The following is a 22319-nucleotide window of genomic DNA, read 5'->3' as shown; positions in this document are numbered from 1 at the left end:
CCAGTTAGGCTACTCGGGGGTCAGGGACCCACTTGAGGCAGTCTGTCTGTTCTCAGATCTCAAACTCTGTGCTTGGAGAACCACTACTCTCTTCAAAGCTGTCAGTCAGGGACATTTAAATCTGCAGAGGTTTTTGCTGCCTTTTGTTTGGCTATGCCCTGTCCCCAGAGTTGAAGTCTACAGAGGTAGGCAGGCCTCCTTGAGCTGCAGTGGGCTCCACCCAGTTCGAACTTCTCCGCCTCTTTGTTTACCTACTCAAGCCTCAGCAATGGCGGGCACCCCTCCCCAAGCCTCACTGCCACCTTGCAGTTAGATCTCAGACTGCTGTGCTAGCAATGAGGGAGGCTCCATGGGCGTGGGACCCTCTGAGCCAGGCACGGGATATAATCTCCTGATGCCGCGTGCTAAGACCCTTGGAAAAGCGCAGCATCAGGGTGGGAGTGACCCGATTTTTCAGGTGCTGTGTGTCATGGTTTCCCTTAGCTAGGAAGGGGAATTCCCTTACCCCTTGCGCTTCCCGGGTGAGGGGATGCCTCCCTCGCCCTGCTTCAGCTCTCGCTGGATGGGCTGCACCCATTGTCCTGCACCAACTGTCCGACACGCCCCAGTGAGATGAACACGGTACCTCAGTTGGAAATGCAGAAATCACCCATCTTCGGGGTCGCTCATGCTGGGAGCTGTAGCCTGGAACTGTTTCTATTCGGCCATCTCGGAACCCCCCTCCCCCCTCCCCCATTCTTCTTTATATTGCCTATTTCCTTGTTGAGACTTTAAACATTTTCATTTGTTTCAAGCATGTTCTAAATTGCTTGCTGAATCAAGAGGGCTGTTTAAAACTCTTGTCAGATAATTCCAACATCTGTGCAATCTCAGCATTGGTGTCTTCTGCTGAATGTTTTTTCTCATTTGAAATCTCAGAAAGTTGACATTTTCCTGGTAATCGGTGTTGATTAAATCCTGGACATTTGGGGCACCACATGACGAGACTATGGATCTTATTTATCTTCTTTTAGCAGGCCTCACGATGTAAGCAGAGAAACAGGCGCATCCCCTTTGCCACTGAATGGGGGAGGTCCAGGTCCCCTGCTGAGCCTCTGACATCCACCTAGCTCCTCATTACTGCTAGCCCAGGGTGGAGGTCCTGGGCCACGCCCAGCTCGCACCACTTTGCGGATGGGGCGGGAGGGACCTGCTGACTTTTTGTGCCAGGCACTGGAGTGAGGCAGTGATGGTTAGAGTTCTGTCTTGCTGGACTGTCTTCCCAGGCTCCTGGTTTCCTTGGGGCTTTTTGTCTCTGCCTGACGGTGAAAGGCTTCAGGTTTTTAAGGCACCCAGTCTAGGACAGACAGGAGACAAAAGGGAAAGCCGGAGACTCCCTACATATGACTCTGAGCCCCATCCCCCTCTTCTCTCCACCTCCCATAGCCATGCCAGCCTGACAACTCCCAGGGTTTTAACTGGTTTTAGCAGGCGCAATAGGGAGAATTACATTGCATGCTACCTAGAACTGAAGTCATCAATCATTTCTAAAACCATAAAGGGGTCGTCCTAAAACCAAAAGGTAGACAAATGCTGCTCCATAATGGGGGCTTCTGCGGGTCCCCAAGGGGAAGTCACCTCCATAAAACCCAGGATCTCCCCTCACCCCAGGGAAGCCCCCTCCTGCTGCCCAAATCTATAAGAAGCTGAATTCAGCGGGGGAGCAGGCCACATCTTAAAGGTAGAAGAGATGCAGAGCAGCTCATTTGCTGTTGTTCCACTCACCTCACTTCACTTCATAAAAATAATACATACCATAAATGGTTAACCACAAAACAAAACCTCTCCCTCTGTATGAACAGTGTGGAAATCTGAGCAAATGTTTATTTAAATCTGTTTGTGTTAACCTAGAAAGAATAGTCAGTATCTGTTCTTTTGCTTCCTATACCAGACACATCTCAACTTCAATTCGCTCCTCAAAACTTTTGGAAAGAATGACATGAAATTAAACAACAGATAGTCACCAAGTATTAATTTTAAAACAATAATGACAGCAAATTAAACTTACATTATTAGCAAACACTCGAAGGTCAAGCGCTACTGCATACATGACAGGCAGAGCCCTGCAGGACAAAAAGGGAACAAGTGTGAGAGGCTATGAGACCCAAGATTCCATCCCCAGAGGTGGGAAGAACACAGACGCCCAGGACTACTATCCAGAATGGAGTCCACGCTGATCCAAAGCTCTGACAGTTGTTTGCTTCCTCACCTTCTGTCCAGGTGGGCTGCAGGCCCCAAACTTCCTGATCATCCAGGGCCTCACACTGCAGTACTCCCCAACCCTGCCAAAGGCCCCAGCCCTGCTGCAGCTCTAGGCTCCCAGGATATCCTCCTCCCCTCAGCTTCCCACCAGTATCCAAACAGCACCACTAAAAAAGAAGTGGTTTGATCAGATTTCCTAACAGGAACCAGAATATGTAATGCACAAAATGTCACAAAACAACTTTTACAGCCAACTGGCAAAACTGGACTGTTTTCATGTGCAAGTTTTTACGTTAAAAGATAAAAGCGTGATGGGAGGCGGAGCTTGCAGTGAGCCGAGATCACGCCACTGCACTCCAGCCTGGGCAACTGAGCAAGACTCTGTCTCAAGAAAAAAAAAAAGATAAAAGGGTGGGTTTGTTTGCAAAAGGCCTTTGGTTACTTTAGTATAAACAAAATTCAGTATTTATCTATAGTTTGTTAATAAATCATGAAATTAAGAATTAGTTTGGCAAGGCATTTAAAAATACCACCATTATTATGTATTAGAACACCCCAAATGAACGGTAGTTGGTCTACCTCTTTTATGTAAAGTTTAAAACCAAAAGTTCAAAATTGACAACTAAAGGAAAAAAACAGTATTTAATAAATATCTGGGGAAATGGACATGTGAAATAAAAATAATACTATATTTACACAGACACACTGCAAACAATGTGGTTCATCCACCATTTAAGTTTACTAGATTTGTAACTCCACTAATCTTTGTGGATATTACCATATGTCAACACACTATTAAATACCCACATGGAAAATAAAACACACATTTATTTAAAGCAAATTTGTAAAAAGATTCTACTTAAAAAAATTGCCATTTACTAATTCAGCTGTTTCTGTTCACACTTACCAGTTTTCTTCTTTGTGGGCCTGGAATGCTCGCAAGAATGATGTACTGTATTAAGGAAGATACGGCATATAAAGTTCAAACAATGCTACGTACGATAAAAGTAAAGAATAAGAATCTAAATTTTAAGGAATGTAGCTCACCCTTTAACAGATTTATGTTACAACAATAGTAAGTTCTTGAAGGAAAAAAGGTATAAGCTCACATTACAAATATCTGTATCTCACTAGGCTCAAGTATACTAAACACACATATTTCACACATACTGTCTCCTAAGTAAAAAAGACAAGATTTTAAAAAATCAGCCATTTCAGATATTTTATTTGGTTTCTCTGAGCCCAGATGATCATGAGTTATATTTAAGTGCTTTAGAATCTGTAGCATAAGGCTGATTTTATCAACTCTAGAATTCTTGAATTCTAAGGAGGCTGTAAGCAAGTAGCCTAACTCTCTTCTGTGCATATTTAAACAAGGTGGTTAAAACGAAAAGACAAAATCTAGAGATACATACAAATCCTTAGAACACTCACTGATTCAGGCCTTAACTAAAGATACCCTTTACATGACTGAAGTAGGAATTGGTTTGGTTTAAGGTCTTCAGCCGCCACAATTCAATGCTGACGTCTATCTGACTCCACTCTTGTCCATCTCTGCGCTGACGTGTATCTGACTCCACTCTAGTCCATCTCTGCCTGACGTGTATCTGACTCCACTCTTGTCCATCTCTGCGCTGACGTGTATCCGACTCCACTCTTGTCCATCTCTGCGCTGACGTGTATCTGACTCCACTCTTGTCCATCTCTGCCTGAATTCTGGATTTCTGATATTTCACCACAGGACTTAACCAGTCCCTGTAACTATACTTACTACCTAACCCTTCTTCTCCTCCACAGAGTAAGATCCTTGTTTTTCACCAGGGTTCTTCCTTACTAAGTGACTGCATGAGTCTTCAGATCCATGCTAAATTTAAGTACCCGAGTGAAAGAGCTGAAAAGAGTTTCTCTTCCAAAACACCGTCATTCCTTTCTAACTGCAGAAATGAGCAACTGGCCCAATGTTTCCGGGTCTCAAGTCCCAAGTAATCCACTGCATGTGTTCTACGCCGGATAGCTGCCATGAATGACAAAGGATATTGAACGATCACGGTCTGGCACTTGTACGCCTCTATGAAGTCATGATTCCCCACTGCGTAAGTGCACCTGGAGGAGAAAGAGAAACACGCTGTCACACGACAAAACCTAGCACTAGTTATGCAGCACACGCAGCTCACTTCACTGCACAGGTCCCAGTGGTCCTGGGATGAAAGGGGTGAAGGAAGAAACACACAAATGGCTGAACACAAACAGGTGAGGATAAGAGGAAGTCCCACAGTAAGCTCAGAGACTACTCTCTCAAGTCCCAGAAGGACCTAGCTCCAGCAGGTTTACGAGTAACACGTTGATAACAGAGTATGACCCTTCCACGCTAGCAGGAGCTGACAATGACATTCAAACTAGACTCCCAGCTGGGTAATGTCAGTGTTAGTTCATCGTCCAATCCGGAACCTATCGCACGCCGCACAGAGCTAGGACGTCATAGGTGCTTTGTACTACATGGAACACGGTGGTGCCCCAACTCTTCCAAAGACCCTGTGGGGTTCACAGGACATTCCTGCTCACATACCCCACCCTGGTCCTGTAGCCTAGGCTGCTCTGAAAGACAGTAATCAAATCTCACATGGCTATAAGGACACCATCTTCTGCCTGAAATGATCCTTTAGAGGTAACACAGTAGATACAAAGTGTACATAAAAAGCAGCATTGTTTGCTTTGCTCAACTCTAGTTCTTTCCCAGTAATGTAAAGAGCTTCAAAAAAGACATATTATTTCCACAAAAAGGTTAGTAAGTGAACGGTTAGGCTCCACACTCTACTAAAAAGACCACTATCCAGGCACTATGGGAAATATTATGTCATGTTAAAAATAGTCTTATACAACTGATGTATAAAATTTTCACAGGCTTTATCAAAGTGAAATTACAAATACATTTTCCTACTTTTTCAAAGTCAATTATTCACTGCTTCAAGCATAAGATAATGCAAGATAAAATACTCAGTTAATTCAGCAATTTCCAGATGTGTGTGTTTTTCTTCCTCCCCGACAGATTACCTTAAATGAGCTGCAAACATTTCATCATAAGGGGGTTCCAAGACTTGTTGACACTTCTCCTCTGGAGAGGCCATCTGATTTTAAAACAGAAAAATGGCAAAAGTAAAATTAATAGGCACAGAAAGAATGCAACATATAGAAAGATATTTAAACCTCTGTTTCAAGAAAATTTATGCTTTATAGTTCACAGTAGCACTTTATGTTTAAAACACTAAATAAAAGGTTGAGGCCATGAGCACAGTGGCTCATGCCTGTAATCCCAGCACTTTGGGAGGGCCAACATGGTGAAAGCCCGTTTCTACAAAAAAAATTACAAAAATTAGCTGGGTGTGGTGGTGCACACTGCTAATCCCAGCTACTCAGGAGGCTGAGGCATGAGAATCTCTTGAACCTGGGTGGTGAAGGTTGCAGTAAGCCAAGATCGTGCCACTGCACTACCCCCTGGGCGACAGAGAGAGACTCTGTCTCATAAATAAATGGTTCATTACTTCAACAAATATTTATCAATATTTCAGGGGAACAAGAAGCCCATGAATATAATTTAGTCTCGCCTTCTGCAGGTCAGAAAATATTATAGGCACTTTCATATATATTTTAGTATTTAATAACCAGTCAGTCAAGAAATCCTTGTTAAGTAACTATCACAGGTTTAGTAAGTGAGGTCTAATGAGTTACAGATGGTGCTGTGCTAGGACTCCCCCTTTCTGGCTTCCTGCTGATAGCACCAGTCTCATCTCCTGGGCTAGGCTAGCTGACATTTCTTTCTAAGTTTTCCTTTCCTCCTAACAGTCAAATTTTAGATAATCTGAACATCTCAATAGGTGATGGTTAATTTTGTCAACTTGGCTGGCCATGGAGTCCCCAGACAATGTTATTTCTGGGAGTATCTGTGAGGGTGTTTCTGGATGACACTGGCAGTTGCACTAGTAGATTCAGGAAAGGTGATGGCCCTCCTCAGTGTGGATGGGCAATGACCAATCTGATGACGGCTTGAATAGAACAAGAGGTCGAGGAAGGAAGAATTCACTCCTTGTGGGGGACTTCTCGACCTCTATAATCACAGGACCCAGTTCCTCATACTAAACCTCTATAAATATCGATATATCCCATTGGCTCTGTTTCTCTGGAGAACCTGGACTAATACACAATAGATTACAGCACACTGAGTTTTTTTTATTTTGTTTTGTTTTTACAAAAGCAATGAGCCCATGCTGATATGATGAGACAGAAGAATGACAGTATCAGAAAAATCACCATTCTACAGTCCCTGGTGAATGGAACCACCAGAAGAAAGTTTACTGGGGAAATTTTACAATGAAGGGATCCATCTCAGACTGCAAACAGGACAGTGTGTGTCCTCTCATGTGATACAATACAAAGCACACAGCACCAGCCATGGGGTGTTCTGGCCAAGGCAAGCCTGAGTCTCATCAAGTCTCTAGCACTAACTCTTGCTTGAAGTAATGGTTTTCAACACTGTCTACACATAGAATCACATAGTATTTATTAGAAAAACAAAAACAAGCCTGCTGCTACTTCAGAGACTGATTTACCTGGTCTGAGTTGCAAATCTGTACACCACCAAACATAATCGCCAAAGATAAGCCCATTTTTCTTCCAAAAGAAAAATGCTGCTCCCAGTAGAAACACACTCCAATATGATAATGGGTGTCGATAAGGAAATAGGGCTTTACCAAATGTCCATAAGATTTTTTATAGTAAATACCACCTCAACATCATCTACGCCACAGATGACATGGAAACTCCATGTACAACTCCAGGCTGGGCCTTGGCTTGCCGGACTTTCTACTTAAACAGGAGACACCTGTGGTGCACGACGTCCATGGGGCTTTGGGGACGCACAGGCATGGACAGAGTCTAAGCTCCACCGTCTCTCCACCATCTCACTTTTCCAAACCTCAGAGAGCTATGTAGGAATCAAACACGGGCAGGAGGTCCGTATCACTACAGGGTACCCACACAGTCAGTGCTCCACAAATGAATGAAATTACATAAATCATAAAGAAACTTTACAATTTTCAAATAACAGTGACAATACTAGTTTTCTTCTTACTCAAACTCTACGTTTCTCTTAGGAAAGTGGTTATCCTGTAATTCTCTCCAGAAACCTGTGTGCACAGTTCTTTTACCTACTTGAAGTCGTGGGTTTGCAACATGAGGATGTTTAAAAGACACCAACTCTGCACAAGATGCTCCATCTCTGGTATCGATGGCTTCATACACCTGAAACATTTGAAAGGGAAACCTAAGCAGAAAATAAAATATTCTGTTCCAATAAAACCTACAATACATTGGATGCCACACAGGGGAAAATTCATTTTCCCCTAGTTTGAAAGGAGACAGAATAATCAAAATGTAACAGGGGTCACTACTCTCTGCAGTGGATAAACAATAATTTCATTTCAAAATAGGATGTTCCTGGCTGGCTCAGGCCTGTAATCCCAGCACTTTGTGAGGCTGAGGAAGGATTGCCTGAGGCCAGGAATTCGAGACCATCCTGGACAACACAGCAAGACCTGTCTCTTTAAAACAAACAGACACAAAAACAAAAACAGATGTTACTGAAGCAAAAAAAAAACGAGGCAAGCTAATAAAAATAAGTCAGTGGTCTATCATGCAGCTCTTCATGAAGGTGAGTTATTCTAGTTTTACTCAATCACACTGATATATGTTTGAAAATCCAAATATACAGCTTATGAAAAGAAATCAGGTTAAAACCACATATATCCAAAATTCAAAAAGCTTCCACTCAACCTTAATATAAAATAAAAGGAAAATGGAAATAGCTAAATAGATGACACATTCATATAATGCGATACTTGGCTGCTGTTACAAAGAATAAAATAGATCTATACGTAGTAACATGAGAAAATGTCCACAATATGATGAATAAATGAAAAAGTTAACTGCAGGAAAACTGTGTAACTTGATTTGGGAGAAAAAAGAAGAGAAAAATTATGTACAACATGTAAGCACAGGAAAGAATGCAGGGCCTGTACCACACCACATCAGCTGACTGTGTGGACCATGGGGTGGAGACTGGGAGACCCGGGAGCCTTTTGCCCTCTCTAGCTCCTGCCACAACAGATACTTTATAATTAGAAAACCAAATATGCTCTTAAATTATATTTACAAAAAAAATGGCAGGGCACAGTGACTCACGCCTGTAATCCCAGCACTTTGGGAGGCCGAGGTGGGCGGATCACGAGGTCAAAAGATCGAGACCCTCCTGGCTAACACACTGAAACCCCGTTTCTACTAAAAATACAAAAAAATTAGCCAGGTGTGGTGGCGGCACCTGTAGTCCCGGCTACTCAGGAGGCTGACGCAGAATGGCGTGAACCCAGGAGGTAGAGCTTGCAGTGAGCCAAGATGGCGGCACTGCATTCCAGTCTGGGCCACAGAGTGAGACTCTGTCTCAAAAAAAAAAAGATACAAAATTCTAACTAAGCAAAAAGGCAAGCACAATGCTTTAGATAATTTAACTATGAGAAATTTAGTATAATTTAACTATGAGAAATTTAAATATTTACATTTTATGGTAACACAAGACTGATCGGGGATGTCATAACATGGATGTGTAAATGGCAAAAAAGCACAAGCAGATGAGCTCCCTCTACACACCCACCAGAGTACCTACCACTAGGAAGGCTGATGACGCCAAGTGTTGCCAGGAGCCTGAAGCAACCAGAAGGCTCACACATCGGTGGTGGGGTAAGTTGGGGTAAATTTTTAGAAGAAAATTGGTATTCTACTAAAGCAAGCAAATGCCTACTCTCTGACCCAGTAATCCTGTGCCCAGGTGTCTATACCCAGAAGAAAGGGAGACACATGCCACCAGTCCAACACACTGGAGCCCAACTCCTCTTACCCCATTGTTCAACTCAGGGTATGACTGGGAGGCTGACAGCACCTTCCTCAAGACTAACTTAAATGATGAGGAATTTCCCACCTGACTATTCCATACAACTACACATGCATTTACATTTTGAAACAGTAATCACACTTCCAGGGACTTACAACTAGAAACAGAAGATATTTATACTCGGCTACATGTAATCACAAAATATTGGACACAAACTAAACATCCATCCATAGAGACTGGCTGAATACTCTGTGAAACATCTATTTTAAGACATACTATGCAACCATTTTTTGACAATGAGGAAGATCTCTATGAATTTTCATGGAATAATTTCCAGGAAGATACAGTTAAGTGAAAAAAGCAAATTGTAAAAGAGTATGTATAGAATGCTGCCTCTTGTATAAGAATGAAGGGAAACAAGAAAAATATGTGTTTATGTCTCTGTGTCACATGTACATCCCAAAAGGAAATACAGGATGGAGAAGGCAGAATCTAACGAAAATGATTATCTTTCTAGAGAGGGGGTGGAATGAGGTGAGAGGGAGACAGAAGGAAAGTTTCTGAGCACACCTTTAAGTAGAATAGTTACTTACAACCCCATTCAAGAAATAAAATGGAAAGACAAACCTTAAAATGGAAACAAATAGAAAATACATGCCTAAGTGCATATCAGAAAAAAGAACATGAGTAACCTTTGAAAGCAGTAGTTTGTGGGATTTGACCGTCCTTATTCTAAGGACGAAAAGACTGCCAAAAAAAAAATCCTGAATTTCATCATCACTGAGTAGATGTTGTTGGTGGCATGGGGGTCCGAATCCTGAACTGCTTGTGAGTGCAGTGGGTGGGCTGGTGTTGCTGGGACCACAGTCGTCAGTGAGAATGAGCAGCACTGGCACCGAGCAGAAGGGAGAGTCCCATGCGATTTGGGTTGGAGGTGTGAGCAGGAGCTTAACTTTTTCTTCAGCTGAAGCCATCTGAAGATTTCCAGGTTTTATGCCTTCACAGGGAAATCACAGCCATTCAGAGGCAGCCCTCCTGCCCCAGTCCATGTAAGATCACAGGTTGCTGCTCAAGGTCACATCATATCCCAGCTCCTCACATTTTTTTTTTTTTTTTTTTTTTTTTTTGAGACGGAGTCTTGCTCTGCCGCCCAGGCTGGAGTGCAGTGGCCGGATCTCAGCTCACTGCAAGCTCCGCCTCCCGGGTTCACGCCATTCTCCTGTCTCAGCCTCCCGAGTAGCTGGGACTACAGGCGCCCGCCTCGTCGCCCGGCTAGTTTTTTGTATTTTTTAGTGGAGACGGGGTTTCACCGTATTAGCCAGGATGGTCTCGATCTCCTGACCTCATGATCCGCCCGTCTCGGCCTCCCAAAGTGCTGGGATTACAGGCTTGAGCCACTGCGCCCGGCCAACTCCTCACATTTTCAAAGTCACAATGGGTGCAAGATGATTTGGGCCCAAGTATTATGAAAACTAAGTTTCTCTTCATAGCCCTGGCCACAGGTTAGGAATTTCATCTAAAAGGTAGACAGACGGATACTAAGATCCTCAACTGTTTAGGGGAAAGGGTTAGGTTTCCTCTTTAAAATGACCATGCTAGAGATCAGTATTTTGCAATTTACAACATTGCATTTGCCAATCATCATCATCAAGCTGAAGGTGGCCCCAAGAAGACAACACTGGCATCTGCCCATCCTCTGCAGGAGGCTTTCCCGTGTCCCCTGCCCACGCCCTGCAAGAACTCACTGGTGCCCAGCTCCAAAGGGGCCTCATCTGGCTCCCTCGAGACCACCTGACCAGGTGCAACGGAACAGCGCCCTCAAGGACGAGGGAGGCGACTGCCTCGGCCGGGCAGGCACACAGGGTCTTCCCTGCTTGCCCTCCCATCAGTAGCTGGCCCTGGGCTGGAAGGTAAAATGACCGATCCCGCCCAGGTCTTGGTCTGCAGGTCCCCCAAGAAAACCAGTACTAGTCAATTTAGCCCCAAAGAGGATACGCCTTCCAAAGTGGCCCTCCCTGTGCCATGTGGGCAGGCCTAGCCACAGGAGCCCCAACAGACTCCAACCTTGCTCAACTAAGGCGCTTCTGGCTAGAAAGCGGTTCTGGAGCCTGCTGGCCGAGCCGTGCTCTCTTTGGCTCCACACAAACAGGAGGTTCAAGCTAAGAGTTCCCCACAGCCACCCCTGCTTATGGTTCCAGGCACACCGGGCCCCACACTGTGCGATCACACGTACCACCCAGGGCCTTGCGCTGGGCCCAGCCCCAGGAGCCTGAGAAGAGGCCTTGGTTCTGGTTAACATCAGTACTCTGGTGACCGGTCACACTTGAGCATGATGTTCTGATGTCGCCAAGGCCTCCACGGCTCTCTGCAGAGGGAACCTATGGGAGACTGAGAGTCCCATACTTGGAGCAAGCACTGTGGAATGGAAGCATACTTCAATGACTAAACACACTGGGGACACAGTGGTCACGAAGGGATCAAACCCTGGAGTCCAGACACCGGGTCCCTCCAAGGAGAGGTGGAGATCCCTGCTGGGGGCACTCACTGGTAACACTCCTTTGCCTGTGACCTCCCGGGGTGGTCCCTGCACATATGCAGGGTGATGTCACCACATCCTCGACTCCGCTTGGCCACACCCACCTGGGCTGCACCCAGTGTCCCAGGTGTGACCTGACTAGAGGGCTCAGTGCCACAGGGCCTTGAGTCCAAGGAGGGCCCCAGCTTGCTTGGCAGGCATGAATGTGTCCCAAGGGTGGTTCTATCAATGCCCCTGCCTCAATGACTAAATTGTGAGAAGGCTGGGGGTGTGAAGAGGAAAAGCAGGGATGGCAACAGACAGTACCAGCAAGCCCTAAAAGTGCGACTGGCGCCACAGTGGATGCAGGACCCCAGCAGCCCAGCCACCTGGACAACTCTTAACATCTCATGCTGCAGAGCCTTCAGCCCTCAATGGGACCACACAACCAGACTCCAAGTGAGCACCTTCTGAGCAGCACCCCCAGGCCTGGCTCACCAGGGGATGCTCCCTGGCTCTGGCCCCAGGAAGACTTTCTTGTGGCTGCTGCATGCCCCACACACCCACCAGTCTGGTCCACACCGGGTACCATCTACTCCTGGAACTCAAAACTCTTTTAAAAATTCAAAATTGTTACAGGTCATGAATCTCTGAAGTCACTTCTGAACAGTCAGACTTTCCAATTCCATAAACTCTTGAAAGGCAATATGAAGAACTATTCAAGATTAAGGAGTAAAGTATCTAACTCAAAGCTGATTCCCTAAATAAAGGTGTTCACTACACCTGTAAAAAGGAGAGGTGTTCTTGGCAAAAGGAACATAATGAAGAAAATCTTTGGGACAAGAAAGATCATGGGGTGCCACAAGAAGATAACACTCTGCACCCCGCAGGATGGCCGTAATAAAAAGAATGGAAAAAACAAGTGTGGACAAGGAAGTGAAGACAGTGCAACATACATTGCTGGTGAAAACGTAAAATGATGCAGCTAGCGGCTTTGGCATTTCTTCAAGAAGTTAAACACAGAGTTACCACATGACTCAGCAATTCCCCTCTTAGGTATACGCCAAAAAGAATACAAAACATGTGCATGAATGCTCACAGCAGCAGCACAATAGCCAAAAAGAGGAAACAACCGAAGTGGTCCATCAACTGACAAACGGATAAACAAAATACTCCATACGATGCAGTATCATTAGCCAGGAAAAGGAATGACACACTGATACACGCTCCAACACAGATGAACCCTGAAAACATGAAGTAAAAGACACACAAAAGCCTCATACTGAAATCACCACAATCAGCAAATCCACACAGACAGAAAGTAGATTAGCGGTTGATCGGCTCCGGGAGGCAGAAACAGGGAGTGACTGCTTAATGCTTACGACGTTTCCATTTGGGGTGAAAAAAAAATTCTGGATAATGGTGATGGTTGTGCAATATTGTGAATGTACTTAATTGTGTAATTTAAAACGGTTAAATGGTGAATTTCAGTTATGAGTACTTCGGCGGGGGCCACGGTACATTCAGCACAAGTGAAATAAACCTTTAGACTGGTGACGCCAAGTTAACAGGTAAACAGACCAGATGATGTGCTAAAAGCATCTGGAACTTTCCCTAGACGAAACAGAGTCAATCAAGTTTTAGTAACAGAGGCAGATGCTCAACTCTTCTTCAATAAAATACCAGAACTATCATTTACTAAGCAAATGCATTTACTGTGTATTCATGGTCTTTTTTTCTCAAAACTACGCGAAGCCTGTTTAGAGATGGAGAGTCACAGAAGTCGATAGAAGTCACAGAAGGATGATAACTTGTCATCGTCCCAGAATTAGTAAAAACGCCAGGATTTGGGCTGAAGTCTTATTGTCCTTAAAGTCTATGCCCTCTTGGCTATGTTTCACTTGGAAAGGGCAAAGTAAAGGAAACCATCAACCAGTACCTGCAGCCGGTGGGTCCTGGCTGGGGAGCACGTGGCAACAGATAAAGAAGGGATGGATTTGAGAGACTTCGGAGATACAGCCAGTTAGGTAAAGGACTATTGCTGAGACTGAAGGAGGAGTCAATGATTTCTCCCAACTTCCTAGCTTTGATGAATGTGCAAATGATGGTTTTACTCCCAAAGAGATACAGTTACATTGGCACCTATGTTCCTATACAACAAATCAAACACGCTGTGTTACCGTGTGCAACAGGCTGCCGTTCTCTATCAAAGAGGCACCTATTTTTTAAAAATATTCAAGAATCTGTTAATACATAAAACCTAGGTAACATGCCAGTCCAACCAGAAATACTTTTATACATCAAAATTAGGAGGAAGTGGACTTTTCCTGTCTCACGTTAGTGGCTACACTGCTGTTTGTGGAGACGTAGGCATGCACATCTCTACAGAGGTCCGTTCTGGGCCCAGCTCCTGTCCACTCTCTACTTGTTCCCTGGGTCACCCCTTCTCAGTCTTTCCCAACATGTGTATATCAAGGGGTCTCAGATTTGTATCTTTAACCCAAATCTGTCTGTTTAAACTTCAGCTTACACACATAGAGTAGAAGCTCACTTACTAGTCTCACTTTAACTGACTTGAATTGGAATTATGACTCTCTCCAAACCCTCCCTGAAATACACAAGCTGATGCCCAAGGCATGATGAGGACTTTCAGCAAGTAGGCTTCACTCTAATACATTGCAAGCTTTTGCCAGCTAAGTTGTATGTGTTCTCATATCCAGATGTGTTTGTTCTCAAATCCATTTTTGCTAGCTGAACCTGTTACGATAGTTATGTACTTTTAAGGTCATCAATGAAACATGAATGCAAAAGGAAGCAGTTGTTTGTCTATAAGCTAAGTTGCAAGTTTTTAAAAGGCTCACTTGAGTTCTTAAAAAAAAAAAGGTGTGGGGGAAAAATGGTAAAAGATTAAGAAAATTCTAAAGACAATTGTATCAAATTGGTTCTTAAATGCCCATATCCTTGTTTAACTTTAAATAAACTTATACTGGAAAATGTTAACTCTGCAAAGATTAGGCCAAAACAGACACGGCCTAAAGAAAAGGCCTAGGGCCTACATCAAAAGATTGGCAAGTATCGAACTTGAGGTAAGCGGTTAAAAAAAAAATTGGCAAGTGAACGTATACTTTCATGTTTTAAGTTAAAAGCATATATCCATCTTTTCGTGATTCCTGTTTTAACCAGTTTTCTCAATTAACCAAGCAACTGCTGGTCCCAATCATGGCAGACTTTTCAGCTGTCAAGTACGTATCCTTACCTAGTTGTCAACACACACCTCAAACTCAACATGCCCAAAACTTAATTTATTTCTCCCTCCAAATCCACTCTATTCATCTTTTTCCCAGACTACAAACCTGGGAATCATTCTTAACTCGTCGGTGTCCCTCAGCTCACCCATTCTTATTCACCACGTCCTGGTAATGTTTCCTTCAAATATTTTAAAAATCCATTCCCTATTTTTCCTATCCCTGTTACCACAGTGCTGGTTCTGAGGACAAGCAGTTAAGTGGAAAGAATATACGCTTTGAAGCCTGTAAGGCTGTTGAACAACACCCGTCAGACCCATCTACCGAGCGATATGAAGTGTGCATTGTGCTCGGAGAGTGAAGGGCGTTAAAAGACAGCTAAGACCAGGGGCACGAGCCCGGCCTGCAACACGGCCACAGCCTCGCGCTTACCCCTCCACCGTCTCCTGGAGTCCCCGAAGTTATCCCGCATCCTGCTGGGAAGCAGCGTCCATCCGACACAGCACCCCCCACACCGGGCCCTTGGCGCGGCCCGCAGGCCCTTCGGGCCCCCTGGGAGCGCGGCCACACACGCCAGCAAATGAGGGCAGTGACCTGGGGCCCCCGCGTCTACTTACACCGCGACGACTCCGCGATCCACGGTCACCGCCCGGCCCCCACGGCGGCCCTGCAGGGGAGACCCCGGGTCGCCTTCCCGAGCCCCGGCCGCCGCTGTTCGGCCTTTCAGTCAGCTCGCGCCGCTGCCCGCCGGGGACCCGGACGGAGGAGGGGGGGCGAGGCGCGAAAGGAAGACGCCTGAGGGTCCAAGGCAGGAGGGGACACACGGAACACGCAGAGGGCCAACCACGCCGCCGCGCGCTCCCCGGCTAGGACCCACCTGCTGCAGGTACTGGTTGATGGTAATGTGCGCCATGGGCACAGAGCACCACCGAGCACAGAGCGCCACCCCCTACGCCCCAAGCGGGCCAGCTGGCGTCACTTCCGGCCTTCTGTCCGTCTAGGTCCCGGAGTCCCCGACCCCGTCACATGTGCGCAGGCTGGTTCCGGAGGGAGAATCCGGGGACCGACTCGGCGACACGCTCGGGCCAAGGGGTCCCGGGGTCTTTCTGTCGGGCCCCCGTCCTCTCAGCCGGGACGCCAGCGGCTCTGATTGTGTGTTCGGGCCCGTCCAGGCTGAGGGGTTTGGGGTACAGTGGCGAGAACAGCCCCACTGCTAAACTGCCTTTCACTGCGCTGTCCCCTCCACTGCCCCTTGTGAAAACCAGGCCGCGGAGAACGCTCCGCGCCGGGCCAGGGCCTCGGGGCGCGCGCGCCCGAGCGGGGGTGGAGGGGAGGGACATGGCGCGCGCTCCCGAGCTCTCATGAGTTGCCTCCGCCGCGCGCTCCCGAGCCTTCAGAAGTTGGGGCACGTCCCGGCGCGCACGCCCGAGCCCTCGAGGTGGTCTCACGCCCCGGGTGGGGGGTGCCGAACCCTCAGGAGGAGCGCTCCCTGGGGCCCTCAGGAGGGGGTCCCGGCTCCCGAGCCCCTCAGAAGGGGGCCCCCGGCACGCACCCCGAGCCAGGAGGGGTACCCAGAGCCCCAGGGGGGGTGTCCCGGTGCGCCCCCCGGAACCGGGGCTGTCCCGATCCCTCGGGGGCGGGGGTGGGGTTCCGGCGCGCGCCCTCGAGCCAAGAATGGGTGTCCGAAGCTCTTGGGGGGGTCCGATCCCTCAGGAGGGGTTCCCAGAGCGCGCCCCTAAGCCCTCAGGAGTAGCGGCGGCGGTTGGAACTCGGGCACGCGGCGGGGGCGGGCGGGGCGGGGCGCGCGAGGAGGAACGGGCGGAGGCCGCGCGGACCGGGGCGTAAAGGCGGGGGCGAGGCGCCACCGGGGCGCGGCGGTTCCGGCCCAGCCTGGCGGACGAGGCCCGCGGAAGGGCAGCTTCTCGGCGCTCGTGGCCGCACGAACGGCCTCCACCCCAAGCCCGCGCCTGGGCCGCCACGCCCCGCCAAGCCGGGGGGCGCGGGCGGCTCGCAGAAGCTGGACCCCCCCAGCCCCCCCCCCCCTCATCAGAACTTCCGAGGTGGGTGCGGCGGGCCGGGTCGAAGGGCGGGCCGGGCGACCCCAGCGGGGGCCCCACGAGACCCCGCCCGCCCTGGGGGGAAGGCCCGAGATCCGTATGGGCCTCTTGAGCGCGGGCGCTGGGGCGCCGGCCGGGTCGGGGGTGGCGACGCGGGGCGTTTCGCGGCGCGCCCTGAGTCGCCCGCTCTCTCTCCGCCCTGCAGACAGACCCCGGCTGCCCGACAACTACACGCAAGACACGTGGCGGAAGCTGCACGAGGCGGTGCGGGCCGTGCAGAGCAGCACCTCCATCAGGTACAACCTCGAGGAGCTCTACCAGGTGAGGCGGCGGCCGAGGCTGGGGGCGCCGCTCCTGCCCCGCGTGACGCAGACGCGGCCGGGCGGCCGCTCCGGGTGCCTCGCAGGCTCTCGCCGGGGAGCGGAAAGGCAGGGCGTTTGCCTCCACTGCAGGGCCGGGAGCCCCAGAGGCAACAAGTGGTTTTGTTTATTGCCGTGGTGGAATTTTTGTTTTGAGGCTTAAGCTGCTTAGAACGATTCTTAAAGTTATCCCATTACAGAAGAGAAGGAGGTGTGTTTCTAGGAGCCACGTGACTCATATTTTGCAAGTATACAGCAAATTATTTCTCTCGTTATAAATAAAATTGTTAGTACTGTGTCACTTGCCACAGTAATAAGAGGGTTTTTTTCTCTGTTGTGTTTTGTGATTAATGGTTGCCTTTAAGATATTCAGATTTTGAAAAACTTTAAAATTCAAAAAAAGTGGTTTTCGTCTCTGTTTTGTAATCAGTGGTTGCCTTTAAGATATTCAGATCTTGTAGCGTTTAATTCAAAGTAATAGTGTTCCATTTATAAAGTAACAAAAAATGGCTAAAAGTGCATTTTACCGTACTTGGATATTTTATTTACAAGCGGATGTTTTTTTCTGGCGTCGTCTTTTTGTGAAACAACGTTCATTAAGTAGTCTGATATCTACATTTTGGGTCACGATGTGTCATGCAATTATTTCTATTAAAAGACTTGAATTTAAAAAATTCTTTTCTGGATATGCAAGTGACTGCACTGTAAAAATTATAAAAAATACATAAAAGAAGACTTCAATCATCTATACTCCTACCACCCAAAGAAAACTGTTGACAGTTTGGTGTACATACATACATTCTTTGTCTGAAGTGTAAGTGAATTATGTTTTCTTACCAGCTTTGAGATACAGTCTACATATAATGTGCACTCCAAGAAGTTTTAACAGATGTATACATACACTTATGTAACCAGCACCACGGTCAAGATAGACTCTTTCTTGGTAGAATGGTAGAATATTTTTACCACCCCGGAAATTGCCATGACCACTTTTGCAGTCAGCCCTCTCCCCTGACTCCTAACCCTTGGCAGTCCCCCATTTGCTTTCTATCACTATATTTGGTCGTTTCCAGAACCTTATCTAAAGGCAGTCATCTGTTTTGTAGTGTCTGGCTTCGTTCACTTAGGACAGTGCTTTTGAGATTCATGCACACGCAATGTGATTGTAACTTGTTTATTATCTCGTAGAATGGGTATACCACAGTTATTTTATCCATTCATCAGTTAATGGACATTTGAGTGTCCATGTTTGGGGTTTTTTATTTGTTTCTTTGAGATGGAGTTTCACTCTTGTCACCCCAGGCTGGAGTGCAGTGGCGCGATCTTGGCTCACTGCAACCTCCACCTCATAGATTCAAGCGATTCCCCTGCCTCAGCCTCCTGAGTAGCAGAGATTACAGGCACCCGCCACCACACCTGGCTGATTTTTGTATTTTCACCATGTTGGTCAGGCTCGTCTCAAACTCCTGACCTCAAGTGATCCGCCTGCCTTGGCCCCTCAAAGTGCTGGGATTACAGGCCTGAGCGCCTGCGCCTGCGCCTGGCCTTGGGTTGTTTTAAATAAAGCTGCTGTGAACATCTGTGAATGACCCTTTGTTTGGGCATATATTCTTATTCCTCTCAGGTAAGTTCTGCTTACTTCTTTATCTAGAAGTAAGTTCTCAGGGTCATATGGAAAATGTATGTTTACCTTTTTATGAAATTTCTTGTTTTTCACAGTGGCTGCCCCTTTTGCGCCTCTCCCAGCAGTGTATGGGAGTTCCAGTTCCACTCCGCCACCAGCATGTGGTGTCCTCAGTCTGTAATTTTAGCTGTGCTAGTGGGTGTGTGGTGGAGTGTCGTTGTGGGTTTAGTTTGTATTTCCTTCTGATGCGAAGAAGCATCTTTGTATTTACTTGCCATTCTATGTATCTTTTTTGACAAAGTGTCTATTTAAATATTTTGCTCATTTTTGTTGTGTTGGTTATTTTCTTACTATTGAGTATTTGAGTTTATTAAGTATTTTGGATACAAGTCCTATATCAGATATTCGCCTTGCAAATACTTTCTCCCTAGTCTTCAACTTGTCTTTTGATTCTCTTAACTGTGCCATTTGAAGAGTAATAGTTTTAAGTTTTCAAGTCACATGTATCAGTTTGTTCTATGGACTGAACTTTTAGTATCCAAGAAATCTTGCCTAATCTAAGGTCACAAAGTTTTCTCTTATATTTTCTTCCAGACATTTTAGAGTTTTAGGTTTTATATTTAGGTCTATGATCTATGTAGAGTGAATTTTTGTATATATTGTGAAATATAAATCTAGAGTCAGAGCGGGTGCAGTGGCTCATGCCTGTAATCCCAGCACTTTGGGAGGCCAAGGCGGGTGGATCACCTGAGCAGTCAGGAGTTTGAGACCAGCCTGGCCAACATGGTGAAACCCCATCTCTACTAAAAATACAAAAAATTAACCGGGCGTGGTGGCAGGCGCCTGGAATCACAGCTACTCGGGAGGCTAAGGCCAGAGAATCGCTTGAACCCGGGAGGCAGAGGTTGCAGTGAGCCGAGGTTGTGCCACTGCACTCCAGCCTGAGCAACAGAGTGAGACTCCATCTCAAAAAAATAAACAAACAAAAAAAAATCTAGAGTCAGTGTTTTCCCTGCAAATGTCCAGTTATTCAGCTCTTTTCCCCTACTGAATTGCCTTTGTTCCTTTGTCAGAAACCATGTAGGAGTAGGTGGAGTGAGGTGTGAAATCGGGGTGTGTTGGCCCCCCAACTTCATACATTTGCACAGGTTTCTGGCTATTCTTGGTCCCTTGTGTTTCCATGTGAATTTCACAGTCAGCCAATTTGTATAACAAAGTGTGCTAAGATTTTGATTGACAGTATATAGAATCTATAGATCAATGTAGGAGAATTAATTTCTTAACAATATTGACAGGCTGGGCTCATTGGCTCACACCTGTAATCCCAGCACTTTGGGAGGCCGAGGTGGCCTGATCACTTGAGCCCAGGAGTTCGCGAGTAGCCTAGGCAACATGGTGAAACCCCATCTCTACAAAAAATGTAAAAATTAGCCTAGTGGGGTGTTGCACGCCTGTAGTCCCAGCTACTCACTCAGGGCCCCCACACCACAGCCTGGAAGTTCTCCATGCAGGAAACTGAGCAGTTGGGGCCTATTTGCCTCCCATCTTTCTGAGATTCACTGTCTTTCATAGCCTAGTACTCAGTGCTTCAAAAACTGTTACCTCATATATTTTGTCTGATTTTATGGTTATTTCAGGCAGAAAGTTAATACAGTTCTTGTACTGTGTCTTGACTAGAAACAAGAGTCCCACCTGAACTCTCAGAGGTCTTTGGTTTAATAAAATATAATACCTTACAGCTAAAGCTTCTTACTACTTTTTTCCTGGCGATTTGGCTGTCTGATATCTGCTGCCTCATTGTTTTTACTTAAAATGGTGGAATTATACTTTGCAACACCTTGTACACAGTGATATGTCTTATAAAACAATCACTGTACATATTATGAACAATGTTTGCAGGTGCTTTAGGTGTCTGTCTTGAAACCCTGAGAACTAGAAATGCTTACCCCAAAATGACAGTCACTGGTTCCTCCTTGGAATGAGACATCGCAAATTCCAGGTGCATCTCTGGAGGTGCTGCATCGCAAATTCCAGGTGCATCTCTGGAGGTGCTGCATCGCAAATTCCAGGTGCATCTCTGGAGGTGCTGCCCCACTAGGGGACATGTGGAATCAGTTGATTCCCTTACCTGTGGGCATCTGCAGCTGATCGTCTCTCCATGCACAGGTGGGCATCTGGCCTCTCACAGAGTCTGAAGCATGAGCTGCCTCAGATCTATTGGAAGCAAGTGGGATAGAAATCTAAGAAAAGCAAATGTGAAATTACTGATGTCTGATCAAGCAGGCAATACATTTGACTTGGTGTTTCAAAATAAAGTCTAAGTTTTTGTATAGATAGGGTGGTGTATACTGTGCCAAAGAATCTTATGTGAAAGGACCAATTCTCACCCAAGTTTGAAAGTTTTTGTTTCATGTTTGGTTTTTGGTTTTGCTCAGTCTCCCTTTACCTCTAAACCCCTTAGGAGTCCTGTTGCTTACACTGTGTGGGCCTCAGCTGGCCTGTTGTTTCTCTGTTTGTTACTTTGTTTTTTTTGTTTTGTTTTGTTTTGTTTTTTTGAGATGGAGTCTCGCTCTGTCGCCCAGGCTGGAGTGCAGTGTCCAGATCTCAGCTTACTGCAAGCTTCGCTTCCCGAGTTTACACCATTCTCCTGCCTCAGCCTCCCGAGTAGCTGAGACTACAAGCGCCCGCCACCACGCCCGGCTAGTTTTTTGTATTTTTTAGTAGAGACGGGGTTTCACCATGTTAGCCAGGATGGTCTCGATCTCCTGACCTCGTGATCCCCCCATCTCGGCCTCCCGAAGTGCTGGAATTACCGGCGTGAGCCATCACACCCGGCCTATTACTTTGTTTTTATCATTTTCCCCTTGTAATGTGTAGAGGAGAATGTTGGGAAGGCATAGATCTTTTCTGTTTAACCACCTGAATTTAGGTCTGTAATAACTAACTCCCTGAAGAAAGTGCATCTTCTATGTCTTGTGTCTCTATGTTTTAGTCCTACTTTTTGCTAAATGAGACAACAGAAAACTGAAGACTGCATTTCTAGAAAGGTTTTAGAGAAAGGCTATGTTTTGATTTAGAACTGGTTTTTTTGTTTGTTGTTGCACAAAAACTAACCTCTCAGGCCTTAGAGAGGTGTGACCTCCCTACGTTGTCCAGGCTGCTTGGGAACTACTAGACTCAAGCAGTCCTCCCGCCTTGGCCACCCAAAGTGCTGGGGTTCCAAGTGTGAGCCACTGCACCTGGCTGACATACAAGTTCTGAGGAAAGCCGGGCTGTCTTTCTTGAGTCACAGAGTAGTTGTCTCCATGACATGTTGATAGCAGGTGATAATGGTCAGTGAA

At 46.5% G+C, this 22319-nt stretch overlaps 2 protein-coding genes across 5 annotated transcripts in view; one reads left to right on the top strand and one right to left on the bottom strand.

Moving 5' to 3' along the window:
* The window catches only part of PCID2 (PCI domain containing 2), a 39640-nt gene extending 23343 nt beyond the window's left edge, over positions 1–16297 (bottom strand). For 3 of the 4 annotated variants that reach the window (XM_017861776.1, XM_017861772.1, XM_017861775.1), the window contains exons 1-6: positions 15816–16297; positions 7447–7536; positions 5293–5366; positions 4279–4344; positions 3149–3190; positions 2048–2102 (exon numbers count right to left, since the gene is read on the bottom strand). In XM_017861776.1, the coding sequence (XP_017717265.1) occupies positions 2048–2102; positions 3149–3190; positions 4279–4344; positions 5293–5366; positions 7447–7536; positions 15816–15851 (363 nt within the window). In that variant the 5' untranslated portion in view covers positions 15852–16297. The remainder of the gene's footprint in view (positions 1–2047; positions 2103–3148; positions 3191–4278; positions 4345–5292; positions 5367–7446; positions 7537–15815) is intronic. The other variant, XM_017861774.1, reaches the window with a different exon arrangement.
* A 512-nt stretch (positions 16298–16809) lies between these two features.
* Positions 16810–22319, top strand: part of CUL4A (cullin 4A) — a 57094-nt gene continuing 51584 nt past the window's right edge. The window contains exons 1-2 of the mRNA XM_017861767.1: positions 16810–16998; positions 17201–17316. The gene's annotated coding sequence lies outside the window, so the exon portion shown is untranslated. The remainder of the gene's footprint in view (positions 16999–17200; positions 17317–22319) is intronic.

Source organism: Rhinopithecus bieti, unplaced genomic scaffold (assembly GCF_001698545.2).
Source record: "Rhinopithecus bieti isolate Rb0 unplaced genomic scaffold, ASM169854v2 scaffold_62034, whole genome shotgun sequence".
Taxonomy (NCBI): domain Eukaryota; kingdom Metazoa; phylum Chordata; class Mammalia; order Primates; family Cercopithecidae; genus Rhinopithecus; species Rhinopithecus bieti.
The sequence above is the reverse complement of the archived record's forward strand: the minus strand, read 5'-3'. Positions and strand labels throughout refer to the sequence as shown.